At 36.9% G+C, this 16,569-nt stretch overlaps 1 protein-coding gene across 1 annotated transcript in view; it reads right to left on the reverse strand.

The window, feature by feature from the left end:
• LOC129760922 (protein split ends-like) overlaps nt 1-16,569 on the reverse strand; it is an 84,458-nt gene that overhangs the window by 15,351 nt on the left and 52,538 nt on the right. Inside the window, exons 3-4 of the mRNA XM_055758604.1 lie at nt 4,349-5,491; nt 85-2,273 (exon numbers count right to left, since the gene is read on the reverse strand). Coding sequence (XP_055614579.1) covers nt 85-2,273; nt 4,349-5,491 — 3,332 coding nt within the window. The remainder of the gene's footprint in view (nt 1-84; nt 2,274-4,348; nt 5,492-16,569) is intronic.

Genomic DNA, 16,569 nt, shown 5'->3' on the forward strand with positions numbered 1-16,569 from the left:
AAAAAATAACCCAATCAATTCGAGCCCTTTTCAAGTTTTGAGATTCATATTGTAATCTTTAAAAAAAAAAAAAATCAAACTTACCTGAACTTTTCTCGGTTCGTTTCCTATTCACCCCTGGATCAACTTCGCCCAAACGAGATTGTATGGAGGAAGATAGACCACTGGATGCAACGGACGGCGGGGGAGAGTCAGAAGTAGTGGTTGCTGGATGTAACCGGTCATGAGCACTGTTTCTGTAGTTCTCATGTTCGTATCCATCCTCGTGGGAGCTGGCAGCAGAGCCTTGGCTATACTCGTCGTAGTTCCGAAACCTTCGCTCATTACTACTACTGTGAGAACTTCCACTGTCCAGGTAATAGTCATCGCTCAAATACCGAACGATTCGAGATCGTGAAGTAGCGTTAGCAGTGCTAGGGCCTCGATTCAACGAAACCGGTGACGGATCCAGACGTGGTGATACAGCTCCTCCACTGTGACTTAACGGATTTCCGGGCCTACTGAAGGATGCTGCTCTGCTACGGCCGGAACTTTCAACATATCGACTATTGCTATACCTACTCCCAGATCCGGATTCAAACCGAGGTGATCCGAAAGCAGGGTTTGTTTGTTTGTCCAGTTTATCGAAAAACGCGTCTTGACATTCCCGCGATGCGAAGTCTACTTGAAGTTTACGCCCCCGTAACGTTGCCCCTCGCATTTCTTTCACAGCCACTTGAGCACACTGTACTTGCTCAAAGAACACTAATGCCAATTTTCGTTCCCTATCAATCGTCACTTGCGATACAACACCAAAGTGATCGAACTGAGACTTCAAATAACCTTCACCAACACTGTCGGCAATACCGTCAATCCATACACAATTCGTGGGCATCGATTTACCAAACCCCAACTTGATTCGATTGGTGCCCAAATGTTCACCGTCCATTTTACGCATGGCTTTCACTACACTAATTATGTCCGAATATTGGCAAAATGCGTAAGCACTAACACCTTGCTTCTTGATGTCAATCTCAATTATATCACCAAAACAATCGAAATGTTTTCGCAGCTCATTGGCCGTGATGTCCTTCTCGAGGTTACCAATGAAGAGAGTTCGGGTGGACTTGGGATGGAACTCGTCCAGCTCCGCCTCATACGGACGAAATTCGTTATCGTCAACGTCGTATCCGTGGTACGGTGCTACTTCAATCTTACAGCCGAAAAATAACTTATCCTGGGACACCTCCAATGCCTTTTCAACATCCTCGGGCTTTTTGAAGCATACCAGCGCGTATCGGTCGGTGCTTTGGCCAACGACCTTCACCCACGTCACTTTGCCGTGCTTCTTGTACTCGTGAAACAGGCCATCCTTCAGTGAAGTATCCGACGATCGAGCTGGTAAATTTCGCACACAAATGGCCAAAGGACGGTTGTCGTCCGAATGACAATTTAACTGACTGGCACCGGAACCACTGCTGTTGCTCGCACCGGAGCTATTCCCATTATTGTTCACGCAGTTACCACCACCAACTGCAACAGCCGATTGTAAACAACCGCGTGTTGTCGTAAAGTCGCGGTCTATCCGATCTTGTTTGGTTGTAACTTCGCGACCAGCAAAGGTATGACTACCATAAATTCCACTGGAATTTGCCGGACTTCTGGTAGTCGAAGATGTTTCGTTCGATTGACTCGTTGTCGTACTGTTCGTCGAAGAACACGAACTGCTAGGTGAATGCGATCGAGACCTCGAGTTCGATCGATCAGCTCTGCTATTGTGCGTACTTTGAGTGCTAGAATGTCCTCCGGTCGCGGTGTTATTATGATGATGTCCGCTGGGATAGTGGTGATGGTAGTGAACGTTATGAGACGTTGCTGAGATCGGCGACGTGTGTCTCTGGTGGTGCGGCGGATGTTGATGGTAAGATGCCTGCTGATGGAGCCGCCCCGTGCCCTGTTCACTGGGTGATTCCGAATCCGAAGAGCAGGACTTTTGTTGTTTCTTGTTCACGGTATAGCTCTCATAGCTGTTGTTATTTACGTTGAAGCCTGGAGCACGCTCACCAATGGTGCTGGTAGTGTTTGCTCCTGTAGACGGCTGAACAGTAGACGAAGTCGACGACCCTGGATTGACAATAGTGTCACTCGGGTTCGCGTACACGTTACGCGTAGGAGTTGGCGGTGCCGAACCCGACCCGGAGGATGCCTGCTGAGCGTTAGGTGTCGTATCACCGCTTGCTGTGCCGTACCAATTGGTTGGCGCTACTCGATGATGACCGACTGGATTGGATCTGCTGGGTTGCGTTAACATTCATTATAGTGTTATCGGTGACGTGTATTTGAAAATGTGTAGCATGTTGCAGGTAGGTGTAGTAGTTGGCGATTTTCCACGATTGTTTACAATACCATGTAGAGAAAAGGAAAGAACAAAAAAAAACATTCATTATTTCTTGAGCATTACATCAGCAATGCTGATTGCTGATTGAACAAATTGTTACGCATGAACAGTGATGAAAATGATGTAAATGAAAAATAATGATTTGATTAACAGTAACCAACGTAAAAACGCGACGCGACGTCGGATCACACAAGTACATTTGACAGAACAATAATAACTTAATAAACTGAACGATTTGGGAACAAATTACAATATATCTTTGTCTAATAAATACAAATCTTTGAATGGAAGACCTGTGAGATGAGTGTATAGTAATAAATGCAAATAAATTATTGTTTAATGCAATACATGCGGTCCAAAATTTTTGATAACAGAAAAAACTACATAAAAACATACATCTAATATTTTGAATACACTTTTTTAAATATTGTGTTGTTAGCAGTGGCATTTTCTGTCAGAATGCTATAATTGTTATTAACTTACGTATTAGTTTCGATCATTAAAGCATACTCCATTAGGTTGTTATGTTGCGCTGACAATATCAACTTAAAGTATTATGACTCAAACAAGAATGTGTAACATATAAACTTATACTTTTGGAAAGAACTTAATTTTCTTTTGTACTGTATATTTGTACGAAAACTAATCGATTAATTGCTGATTACGATTATTTTTTAACTCAATCAACTCAATCATGACACACTCCCATACATGCAATATTGTTATCAGACAGCGATCACAATTACGATTAACAGTTTTGAACAGAAACAGCACATGCAATGCTCGTATGACGGAACTGTGATAAAATATTGTTGATATATTTTTCAGGCGCTTTTGGGAAGCTCTATTTATTATAAAAGATCTCAAACAATTTTTTTTTTAACTATGAAGCAACAGTTATCAGAGTCCTTAAAGATGAATATTCCCAAACGAAAAGCGCTTGTAGATCCTTTGTTTTCACAAATATTGCTGAACTCAAAAAACGCTTTTCGATGGAGCACATCGCAGCAATATTTACAACTTTTGTTTAAAAAAAACTTTGAGAACATGTACTTACCCTTGTTCTCAAAGCTAGTTTTGAACAAAAGTTTAAATTAAAAAAAAACATGTAATTTAAGGTTTGGTTATCAACCTTAAAATTTCATTTATTAAAAATAACCTTTTTAACATCATGGTTACTGTTGAAAAAATTAAGAGCTTCAATTTTCAATATATACCGGAAAACACTAGCAATTAAATAAATCATTCGTTTTTTTTAGTATTTTTTGCAGTCAAGAATCACCAGTTGATTAAAAAAAAAATCATGCATTTATTAGGTTTGCGTCGATTGAGAGTCTAAAGGGCTTTCTTGTTGAGCAAAGCGTGTATGCTTCGCATGATTGATCAAACGGAACACAGGATCGTTGGAAGTAACGATTTTATTTCTGTCATGAGTTTACTGAAAACAATTTAAAATATAAAACTTAAAAGCTAAAACTATAATCAACCTACTTACGGTTTACAAACTAACATAAACGAAAAGTTTCGCAGCAAGAGAAAAGCATTCCAATACAACTACAGCAAAGGTTTGAAACATACTTCATTATTCGGAAACATCATCTACGGTAGGAGGAGAAAATGTACTAGATTTACTACATCAAAAGTGGATACGGCGTAAGATCAAGCACAGCAGTTGGGGATTTGTTTTGAAGAATATAATAACGATATACTGGAATAAAACAAAAAAGGACAAAAAATTATCAAAAATCTAAAGAACATACTTCAACATACTACCAAAACAACAACAGTACTCTAATTTATATAATTCTTCCATTCCTAGATTTAAGATTTTTGTTTTATATCTCGAGTGCTTTGTATCGGAACATAAGCGGGACGATTTCCCTCTGAAAACGAACAAAAGTACAGAAAAAAGTATCATGGACCAATAAAGGGGGCAAAAACGTAAGCTGTAACAGTGAACGATCAACTCACCTATCCGGAAGTGTCGAGTACGGTCCATTACGGTAGTGCTGTCGATCCCGCTGACGACTCCGATTGTTACCAGCAGCAGCACCACCGCTCTGGGCGGCCCCGTCTATCTGATCCCGCCCAGTAGAATAGCTAGAAGCGGACATTCTGCGACCGTTACCACCTGTGCTACCAATGCTAGCGCTACTACAACTATTAACATGAGGATTCTCATCACCTCCTAGAGCACCACCACAGTTCTGCTGGATACGGTTGAAGTTTGTGTTTTTGCTAGAACTACTACTGCAGCTACTGCTAGTGCTCATGCCGTTGCTACAATCATAGAACGTCCCGTGTTCATCACCGTGTCCTACAACACTCTTCCCAACCAAGGAATCAGCAGCTTTGACAGAACTGCCATTCGAGCAACTATTACTACCGACGACAGACATTGATACTGAACCCGACATAGGAAGATAGCTAGCAGAGGACGCCGAAGAGGAGTACTGAACAAGGGGATTTCCTGCACTGTGACCATTATTGCTGGCATGCTTCTGCATCGGAGCGTTAGAAGGTGCTGCACTGTTGCTGTTGTTGCTGCTGCTGCTATCGCCGGGAGTCGTTGAGCCACAATTGGCATTGTTGCCGCTTACAGTCGAAAGGGCTACGGTCGGAGGCATCGCAAGAGATGGTTCATAGTATTCGGTGGTCAATATCCGATCGTCAAACTTGTGCTCGGCAGTGTGCGCCTTCGACGCAGATTTGATGTCCATGAAGGCGATCGTAGCGCACACGCTGAGTACCAAGCTGTTGCCGCTGCTGCTGCTGCTACTGGTATTCGATAAACTAGGGACAGTTTTATGACTAACATTACAATTACTATTACTACTGCTAACGTTAAAATCGGTCGAATGTTCTGCTGATCCTGCAGCCGAATACGATGACGAAGAAGACGCAGATGCGCAAACAGAGGAAGAGGAGGAACTCGTCCCAGATGGTCCGTGACCGTCGGAAACTTCAGCGGGAGGTCCCAGCATTGACTGGTGTGGGCCATTCTCGGTGTGCTCTTTGGAATCGACTGTTCCGTGCCCGAGTGCTGCTGAACCGGAGGAGGTGGGATTGTACGCTGGTGTGGTGATAATTCTAACACTCTGAACTCTGCCATATCTGTTGGTGGAAAGAAGGGAGAAATATAAAAATACACCATTAGGACGTATTTGATAACGATAGTACTGGACATAAACGAAAAAGAAGGAATGGAAGATGGCGGTAGAACATTGTAGGTCTCTATCCCGGTTATACAATTTGCTGAACTGTACAGAGTAAGATTTTTTTTTATAGGAGACTTAAGTAACTGCTATTCTTTTAAGCTAAAATTGTTAGTATATGTTTTAAATATGGTCAAATATGGATAAATACAAGCATTGAAATATCATTGCTATTTACACATCGAGATCGTTAGCTTGCTTAAGAGATGTTTACGAAAACCTTTATATACCCAGTAGAAAAAAAAACATCCGATTTGTGCCATTTTTAACGATGCTCGAAGGCTACACACAAAAATTAACAGATTTTGTGAATAACTAAATAAAAAAAAATTAACTAAAATAGCTAACCTACACGTATTTCAGTATTGCTAATCGCAAAGTAAAGTTGATAACAATAAGTCCAATTGAAAAATGGATTTTTATACTTAACATAGAGCAAAAAAAAGCTAATCAAAGAAAGCACCAAGAAGAGTTTAGAATCGTTCTGCCATGCAATAGTAGACGGAATCGATTTGGGGTAATTTTTATATTTCTCAACCCCTGCGGTCTAAAAAGCTTCGTGTTGCTTCAAAATTCATCTATGATTTCTTGTGGAATTTTTAAGTAACGTTTATATGAGAAAATTTGAACTTTGAGGTTTGTACGAGAAAATCGAATATTTTGTTCTGAAAAATCAACATCATTTTTGTTTCCTCTGTGGAACCGACCCTTCTTATGGTTTTTGTGCCAATTTATAAATTCTCTAAAGTAAATTTTCCGCTGAACAGATTTGTTGATTTATTACACAAAAAAGTTATTAGGTGTTGAATGGGGGCACTGAAAAACAATAAACTCAATTGACATCACTGCTGGTGCCTCACAAACGGAAAATAATGAAAAGGTAAAATTTACCGAGATACCAAGGTGAATGCTCGTGGCAGCCGAAAAGGTAACTTTACCTTTTCGGGTGAAACTCACCAAAGTTAACCTGTATCGAGCTGAAAAAAGGTACAATTTACCGAGGCAAAGGTGAATCCAAAAAAGGTAAATCTTACCTCGTAGCGAGGTGAAATTCACCTGAATTGAGCTGAATAAAAAAGTACAATTCACCCAAAAAAAAAGGTAAATCCAAATAAGGTAAAACTTACCTCTTGCCGTTTATTGAGGATAAACTGTTTTTTCATTCAGAAACAAGTTTTGCTACGTGCCCAATATGTGAAAATCGGAACAGAATGGCATGTGTTTTCTTAAATATCATTTAGTTTAGGGTTACCATATCCCTCAACGCCAAAAAGAGTACGTTGAAATCATATTTCAAAATATTAAGGAGAAACGGGAGAAACCAGGAAATTTAAGGCCATTCAAAAAGTGACAATTAGTTTCTAGCTATGTGACTTACCTGGCAATAATGACTTTTCAAAAAATACTTTTAAAAATTGAAAGTTATCGTCTTTAGTTTTTGTTCATTTTCTTGCAGATTTTTAGTGAAAAGTTAAAGGGTTGTTGGATTATTCGAAGAGATAAAGATCAGAGCATCGCAAACATGAGAAAATGATGAATTTCAAAAAGTGTTCAAATTGCTGTTGTGCTCTTTGGCAACTGTTTGGGCGTTAATTGCATATTCAAAGGCGCTGATTGCCTGCACAGTTTATTTCGACGCCTGGGAGAACTTTTCTCAAAAGCGGTTTTAAAACTTTCGAAGTTGTTGTATTTTACTAATAGAATAGTACTGCTGATGAAGTTAAAAACTTGTTTTTAACGAAAATTTTATTTTTTAATCGATTTGTGATGCTTTCTATTTAAATTCATCGTTTGGAAAACTCAACCAAGTAGAGAAACCTGAAGTATCGTCCCATGAATGCAGAAAGTGTGCATTTCTTTTGGACTTCTTGTACATATAGGAACACAAACTTAAGAACTGAAAGAAATAAGTTCGTTTCTCTGATAAAATGTCTTTCAATAAAAAAAAGAGTACAAACCGCAAGATTTCAAAAAAGAAGAGTACACTCATTTCTCGATCAAAAAAGAGTTCATGTACTCTTAAAAGAGTACGTATGGTAACCCTAATTTAGTTGTGCTGGTTCTCGTCATAATAATTTGCTTTTGTTCAAGATCAACCCACATAGCTTTGAGGTGTATTCCACGTCATCTTCCAAATATCATTCCGGAAAAGCCGAACCTGACCGAATTAGTCGAACGGAAAAGAGCATAAATGTACGCAATGCAAAAGGATTCAGTGGCCATGATGGCTCGGAAAAACGCGAAGCTGAATCGCTACAAGCCTGGTAAAAAAAGAACTTCCAATGTCCCTATTCATCTCAAATAAATATCAATTTTTGAATGAATTTTGTTTTTTTTATTGAAGAAACCAAAAAACAACTATTTACCCTTTTAATCAGTGAATTGAAAATTGGTATTATTTACAGTTCCGCTAGGTGAATGCGGTATGGTTTTTTGGTGAATGGTGGTAAAATTTACCTTTTTGCTGAGTGAATGAAAAAAAGGTAAAATTTACGCTTTTCGGTATTTTTTTTTATATTATATATATTATTTTATATAATACATTATATTTTCCATGCATGAAAAGTAGTCATGAAATACCTCGCCAGGTACCAGCAGTGATGTCAATTGAGGTTATTGTTTTTCAATGCCAAAAGACATGCCCTCATTCAAAGCTCAATTACATTTTTGAATAATTAGATACGAAGTTACGGTCTTCAACAAAGCTGTTCAGCTGAAGATTTCCTTTAAAGAATTTATAAATTTGCACAAAAACCATAAGTAGGCTTGATTCCACAGAAGAAACCAAAATGTTGTTGATTTTTAAGTATACAATTTCAATTTTCCCATATAAACTTCAAAGGTGAAATTTTCTCATGTGAACGTTACTGAAAAATTTTGTTAAAAAATTATAGATGAATTTCGAGCAATTCAAAAATGTCCTCAAATCGACTCAGTCTAATGCAATAGTTCAAAGTTCAAAGAAAGATGTTTAAATTAGAAAATTTGATAAATTTCAATATACACAAAATTAACAACAGTTCAGTAGTTGATGTTTCGCATAGTCCTTGTCATAAAGTTTAATGTAGAATAAATGTTCGATTCTTAATGGACGGCAGGGTGCGTAAAAATTTAGTTTTGAAAGTAATTCAGGCCTGTCTATTTTTAGTGTAACAACATCATGTACAAATGCAATTTGACAAAATTCCCTGCGTACACTGAGAGGTACTCAATAAACTTACAACGAGATTCATATGATGGGAGAGGAAAAGTGGTCCAATATATTTTACGTAGCGCATAAAACAAGATTTGTGTTCGATCGGTTAAGTATGATTGTAACCAGAAGAAGAGATTTGAATGCAAGCCAGTTTTGTTTAATTTGAAGATTAAAAGGGGTATGTCAATGGGATCAAAGGCTTTGCTAAAGTTTTATAAATACCCAAGCAACCAAAAGTCACATATTTACATGAATGAAGGCATTGAAAGTTACATATTGGCTGACAAAGAGAATCAACTGCTCAATTCCCATTATGTACTCATTAATGAACTTGAAAGTCACAGAAGTGATCAATATGTACGTTGTATATGACTTTTTTTGCACAATTCTCATGAGTGATCTATATGTACTCATTAACGAACTCGAAAGTTGCAAAAGTTATTTATACGTACGGTATATGGGACTTAAGTCACATAAAGGGCACAAAAGTGGTCAACACGGGATTTGGTAAGTCACAAAAAGTGCATTGATGTGCTTTCAAAATCAAATCACAACATCGAGTTTTAGTTTCAATGACAAGAACAACATCTAAGCGTGGTCTTGTGGAAGCGTGTTCGATTCTCACCACGAAGGTCGGGGTTCGATCCCCAACCCGGGAAAGTTTTTTTTTTTCAATAAGTAATTTGATAATTGAGTGACTCATCAGAATGAGATATGTGTAGGAAATGTAGGAAAGAAGCAATTGAGCAATTTGACGAGTTTGGAATCCGATGTGTGGTATCATGTACAGTACGTAGTAAATGTAGTAAATGAACCGAAACCAAGGGTGCAGTTGAGATAGAGAGAGATTTTTTGTTCATTTTGCGATTTTTTGGAAGCTGAATTTAAAGGCCTCTGGAAGCTGAATAGAAGGTAATTAGACTTGGAACTTGAAAGTATCAATAAGAACTTAAATTTCGAGCTGCATAGAACGTACTTCATATCAATGCACAGTGGTGCAGAACATCAATCTAGCTGTACGAAATTAATAGCGCCCAGGGATGAATAGATAGACCTTTGATGTCTTCAGCAACATTGCTCAGTTTTACAAGGAGCATATTCTAGCATCAAAATTTTTGCCGAGGGGTCCACCGATAGCGAGATGAAAATGCTAACTTTTTTGTTTTTCAAATTAGAGCTTTGATGTCTTCGACAAAGTTGTTTAATTCAGGGTTGCTAGCGATTTTTCGTTTAGAAATTCCAAAGTTTTTCCCGGTTTTTCCCAGGTTTTTTCCCGGTTATAAATGATGATCTTCTCGATATTTATTATACTTGTTTTTCATATAAAAGGGCTTCAAATTTCTAATAAATGTATCCCAAAACTTGTAAACCGCTTAGAAATCATGGCAAACACTTCGGCGTCTTCTAACATATACCCCCTTATTCTGCGCCGCGCGTGAGGTGACGATAGTCGAGTCACTCGATTCCAGTAGTCGCTTTAGGTGAGAAACGTCTTTTAGAATTAAATTTTTAAGTTATTATCCTAATCTAGTAGTCTCCGTGAGTGAAAAATCGTATGCTCTGTCACATCGGTTTCGGGAATAAGGTGACAAGACTCACACGACTCCGACTCGACTCGACTATCGTCACCTCACGCGCGGCGCAGAATAAGGGGGATAGTCTTTTCGTATCAATTGACAGGTTTTCATGAATTTTTTTAACGAACGGGGCATCTATTCGTTGTTTTGCTCCGCAATTTCAACAATTTTGCAAAAATAAGTCCGATTAATTGATCTTGAAACTATAATGTAGTTCTTAACGCCAATATTATTTTTCAAGAATTTTTCTAAAGTTCTAGAAAAAAAAAGTATAATTTTTATAGAAATGTGTTAACAATACATCGAAACATACTCTAAAATCATTATTTTCTAAATGCAGTTATATTTGCTTGTACAAATTTGACGACATGTTTTTGAAAAAAATGTTTTTTTAACAAAACAATGAATAACTTTAATTGTAGTCATTTGAACTAAAGGTTCGTGAAAATATAGAAATCTCACCTGAGCTTTCATTACGTCGTGTTAAACATCTTAAGAATTCACAGAAAACTGCTGGAAAAGTTATCAAAACAACTTTAAAATTTATATTTTACATATAGAATATGTTGTCCAGGCTACAAAAATTCTAAATGGAAAGAAGTTGCGACTAGTTTATGTGACGTTTTGTATTTTTTTCGTAATAAAACTCTTTGTTTACATTTTTTTCATACGACGTAATGAAAGATCACGCGAGAAATCGTGTATACGACAGGACTGAGTTTCAATTGTTTGAGTGTAGGATACTATTTTTTATCAGGGTTAAGACCTTAGATTTCTGAAACTTTAAGCAACAGCTAAACGTAGAATGAATTAAAAACTTAACACTTGCGATGTAATACTTCGTTCCTCAGGCCAATTCAAAAGAAATACACAACAACATTGGAAAACGAATAACTTTTTCTGGTGAAAAAGAGGTATAACTCTGCTCAAAAACGTCTCACGCTGCCTAATTATTTGCCTTTTGCATAAAATAATTTTATGAAATATGTATATCGAAAACTGAATAATTTGACGTCAAAACTAAAACATAGTACAACCGAATCTGGATGTGCGAGAAACCTCTATAGTGAGAGAAAAGATCAAGTCTCAAGCTTTGCAAAACAAAAAACCTCTTCAAATGACTAGACTAGACTAGACCAAGGAAATTAGAGAAAATAACACTTTTGTACCATATTGAAACTTACTCAGAAACCTTCGAACTGATGCATCAACTGGTGTCAGGTGCATTTTTATCAAATACACATTGAATAGTTGCATTTCTAGATCACTCATTTGTATGTTGCTGACCCTCTTTAAAATAGAACCTGGTTATGTTAGAAACCTCTTTAAGCGAGAAAAAAAATCTGTCCTTTGGACTCTAACTTATCCAGGTTCGACTGTAGTTAGTTTTGTGTTTAGTTTTGTCTATAATAGTTTCATTATTAAATTTATAACATTTGAGTTATGCTTGTAAGTGTAGCACACTTGCGGAGAGCGAAAAAATGAGATAACTCATATTTCTCCGCATTTTGTTAAAAAAGCGATTCAAACTTCGTTTGTTTACTAATGAACGAAAATAAGCGATTATGAGATAAATCTATATCGAGACTCTTAAAAAAATACTCCCAAATTTTGAAATAATTTTAAAAATATTTTTGAAACTCGTTGAAAAAATTTCAAATTTGTCAATTTTCCCGGTGAGGTGCCGAAATTCCCGGTATTTTCCCGGTTTCCCGGTGACGTGATGAAATTCCAAAGTTTTTCCCGGTTTTCCCGGTTTTCCCGGTTCGCTAGCCACCCTGTTAATTGCATATTCAAAGGCGCTGATTGCCTGCACAGTTTATTTCGACGCCTGGAGAAGCTTTTCTTAAAAGTGGTTTCAAAACTATCGAATTCGTTGAATTTTACTGATTGAAAAGAACTGCTGATGAAATAGAAAACTTGTTTGTAACGATGATTTCCATTTAAATTAATCGTTTGGAAAACTCAACAAAGTAGAGAAACCTGAAATACCGTGCCATTACTGCATAAAGTGTTGCATTTCTTTCGGACTTCTTCTACATGTAGGAACACAAACTTAAGAACTGGAAGAAATAAGTTCGTTTCTCCGATAAAATGTCTTTCAACAAAAAAAAATACAAAGCGCAAGATTTCACAAAAAGAAGAGTACACTTATTTCTTGATCGAAAAAGAGTACATGTACTCTTAAAAGAGTACGCGTATGGTAACCCTATTTTAGTGTAAACTGGGTAGAAAAGTTTGAATTTTTCATCTGTGTTTTAGTACAGCCAAAGAACGGGGGGTTTTTTTTTTCAATATCTTTTTCAACTTTCTGATTGTATTTTTCAAAAGAACTTTTTATACAGGAATTGAGCTGGTTGCATAAATTTATATAATTTTGATGATTTGTGGGACTTCTATCACTTCTGTAGAATTTATAAGCTTTTTGCTTCCTATTTTGTAAATTTTTTAAACCTTTGTTATACCAGACATGGTGTTTAGAGCTGTAGGATCGTCTTTTAAATTTTGAAGGTACATAAATGTTTACCAGTTTAATCATTATTCATTATGTTATAAAAGGTTTCTACTGTTGTATCAACATTTCTCTCATTCTTCCATACACTTAAACACTAGACTGAGTCGATTTGGGGTCATTTTTGAATTTCTCAAACCCTGGGGTCTAAAAAGCTTTGTCGTGGTCCAAAACTCATCCATGATTTTTTGCAGAATTTTAAAGTAACGTTCACATGAGTAAATTTGAACTTTTAGGTTTGTATGGGAAAATTGAATATTTTGTACTGAAAAATTAACATCGTTTTTGTTTCTTCTGTGGAACCGAGCCAGCTAATGGTTTTTGTGCCAATTTATAAAATTTTTTAGGGAAATTTTCCGGTTAACAACTTTGTCGAAGACCGTAACTTCGTATCTTATAAGACAAAAAAGTTATTAGCAGTTTAATAGGGGTATGTCTTTTCGCATTGATAAACCATCAATTCAATTGACATCACTGCTGGAGCCTCGCGAAGTATTGCATGAAAAGTAGTCATGCAATACCTCGTTAGGCGCCCTGCAGTGATGTCAATTGAATTTATGGTTTATCAATGCGAAAAGACATACCCCTATTAAACTGCTAATAACTTTTTTGTCTTATAAGATACGAAGTTACGGTCTTGGACAAAGTGGTTAACCGAAAAATTTCCCTTAAGAGTTTTATAAATTGGCACAAAAACCATTAGCTGGCTCGGTTCCACAGAAGAAACAAAAACGATGTTAATTTTTCAGTACAAAATATTCAATTTTCCCATACAAACCTAAAAGTTCAAATTTACTCATGTAAACGTTACTTTAAAATTCTGCAAAAAATCATGGATGAGTTTTGGACCACGACGAAGCTTTTAAGGCCCCAGGGTTTGGGAAATTCAAAAATGACCCCAAATCGACTCAGTCTATTGAACACTCCATATTAAAGGGCTCTAGTATCAAAAGTCTGAAGTTCGAATTTTGATTGTCTGGCATTTCCTTATGAATAAAGAACGAGTATTCGATCGCTGTGTGAAATGCTTCATTTTTCCATGGTCGATCAAACGATTCATTTACGCAAAGTCTTCTGTAAAGTTCGTTATTGTTACTATTCTTAACACGACTCACTTGATTTAAGCTTAAAATAGAAGCTTTTCCGAAGATTAATTGTAAGTTACAATTAATTTGTAACGTTTCGTTCTCGCCTACGACTGCAAGTAGAAAGTCAGCGTTGCGTTGATTGAAATCGCCATAAATGTGCAATTTTGCTATTTTCAGGAATTTGGAAAAATCATATCTAGGTGGAACGTACACGAAAGCAAAAATGTGCACTTTCTTTGCCAATGATGCTTTAACAAAGATAGAATCTTATTTAGTATAAAAAATAAAATCCAAAGCAACAAGAACGCCGCCACCTGACTTTTTTCTGAATTGACGTTTAGAGGTTTGTATTGATTAACATGCTAGCTTTCGAGTTAAGAAGTGACTGATAAATGATTTTCATTTAAATGTTGGTCATTTTGCATATTTAAAAAAAGCTATGAATTTGAGGTTTTTTTTGGTATTGTAGGAATTGATAGATCTTTTGTGATTAAGGTTAGTCACGAAAAACAGAACTTTGTACAATCGCACCAGAGAACCTATCCATTAAAAATCATAGGTTCCCCAGTCAATACCGGCGATGAAATGGGAGCAAATTTAATCCAATTTCCTTAAGACAATGTAAAATTCAACACATGCCTTACAGCTGCATTGAGTAGGTACATCGACATGAGGCATAGGCACTGCAACCATCAATCAATAGCCAATCCGATATGCGCAATTCAAAGAGAAGAATTGAAATTCAATTCAGCACCAGGTAGGCTGGCTGACTAGCACAGGTAACCTTATTCGCCAGACTTTGATCGAAGATAACCGATGCCGATCCACTCCCTAGGGGTCTGTCCCCCAAGACGGGCTGACTAAACGAGGGGCAAGAGCTTCGCACATAAATGAACTTGCATGCATAACCGATATGGCCATTCGAAGAGCGAGAAAAAAGTGTAGGTTCTTTACGCCTGTTTGGCCGACTACGGCTTAAAACTACAAAAGGGTGGTTCAGAAGTTTGTTTGATAATTCAGTGCACTTAAATTTGTTCATGTAGAAAAGAGAAATCCTATTCAAATAAAAAAGACGCAATGGTGCAACCAGTTTGTGGACAGAAGTACCCCAGCATAGAAAAATAAAATCAAATTCGAATACATTGAAATGAAATGTTCATATTGTAGTACAAGAAACCAAACTGAATTTATTGACATGATAAAGTAAGCTGATTCAAACATATTCCCCCATAACAAAATACTAGTGAGTAGATAAAATTTTAAAATTTGATAGATTAATAAAATATGTCTCCTGTTCAAGCTGATGAGTTAGCCTCTTGGTAAAAAGTTGGCGAGCGGACTCTGATGGCTGGAGTTCGATTCTCGGTAGGGCCAAAATGAATAAGATAAGTCATCTGTTCTTCTTTTTGGAAGCTTGTACATCAAATTTTTGCTAAATTCGGAGTCACAATCCATGACAGTTGCCATATTGAGTATAAAACATTATAGGTTTTTTTTTAATAAAACGTTCCCTAAGTAAACTCGGACGAGCCTAACGATCAAACTAAACTTTCAATACACCCATCACCCCTTCTCCGACCGGCCCGATTCAATAGCAAATTTTTAATATTTCAGCTGAGCCGTCGAAGGGGGGTTGGCTGCTCTTTTCAGAAAGCTTCATACATGATGCAGCGTGTGTCTATCTCCCTAGTGTAGTGGGTTCATCGCGCTCTAAGGCAGTCAAGGTTTCCGCACTTGCGCGCTCGCTCATGTGCTTAGAGAAGCTGTCTTCACCGGTGCATTCAAACTGGCTAGAATCGCCGGCAGCCATTCGGGGGTAGTTTCGCGATTAGTTCGCAAAACAAATCATGGGGTTGCATTAAATTGCAAATATGTTTACGGTTTTGGTAAGCTTTTTTCATTTGATTTTTATGAGTAAAACCTCAATTTATCAATGGGATTTAAAAAAAAATTTCTCATAAACTATTTCTTCTACAATTTTGCAGCTAGTGGGGTATAAAAATAAACAAGAATATTAATTGAAAACAGGGTTTATGTTTATGATTTTGATTATAAGTTATCATTTCTCAATTTAAAGACTAGAGTATACAATGAAAACTGGGAGATGTTATTGAACTTTGTTCTCAACTTTGTTTTCAAAGTTATTGTTATTTTTATCCAAAACTTCACCTTGGCATGTTTAGGAAACACTTTTTCATCCAAACTTTCTTGAACTTATTACAAACTTTTTTCACCTTTACAATCTGAACTCAAAATGCCAACGTGTAGCTCAAAAAAATCATTTTTGTTTTAGAGGGTAAAAAAACAAAGGTTGAGCGTTTTAAAGCTCTGATTGAGCGGAAATTTCACACAGGTCGTTTTTTGGGTTCATAAAAATGGACATGGACATGTTCGTCATTATTAAATTACTTTTTAATGACGGATCTTTAACGTTTTCCGAATCCTGGCATGTCTGGCATTGAATCTGCACTGAGTAAATTGCAATAAACCTACGAGATAATTCAACTTCATAATACTTCATACATTTATCTTAGTATATGGATAGACGGTGGGAGTCAACTGAAAAACTTTTTTTTACCACTATAAGCTGCTCATAGAGCTCAA

The sequence above is a fragment of the Uranotaenia lowii genome, unplaced genomic scaffold (genome assembly GCF_029784155.1).
Source record: "Uranotaenia lowii strain MFRU-FL unplaced genomic scaffold, ASM2978415v1 HiC_scaffold_84, whole genome shotgun sequence".
NCBI classification, from domain to species: domain Eukaryota; kingdom Metazoa; phylum Arthropoda; class Insecta; order Diptera; family Culicidae; genus Uranotaenia; species Uranotaenia lowii.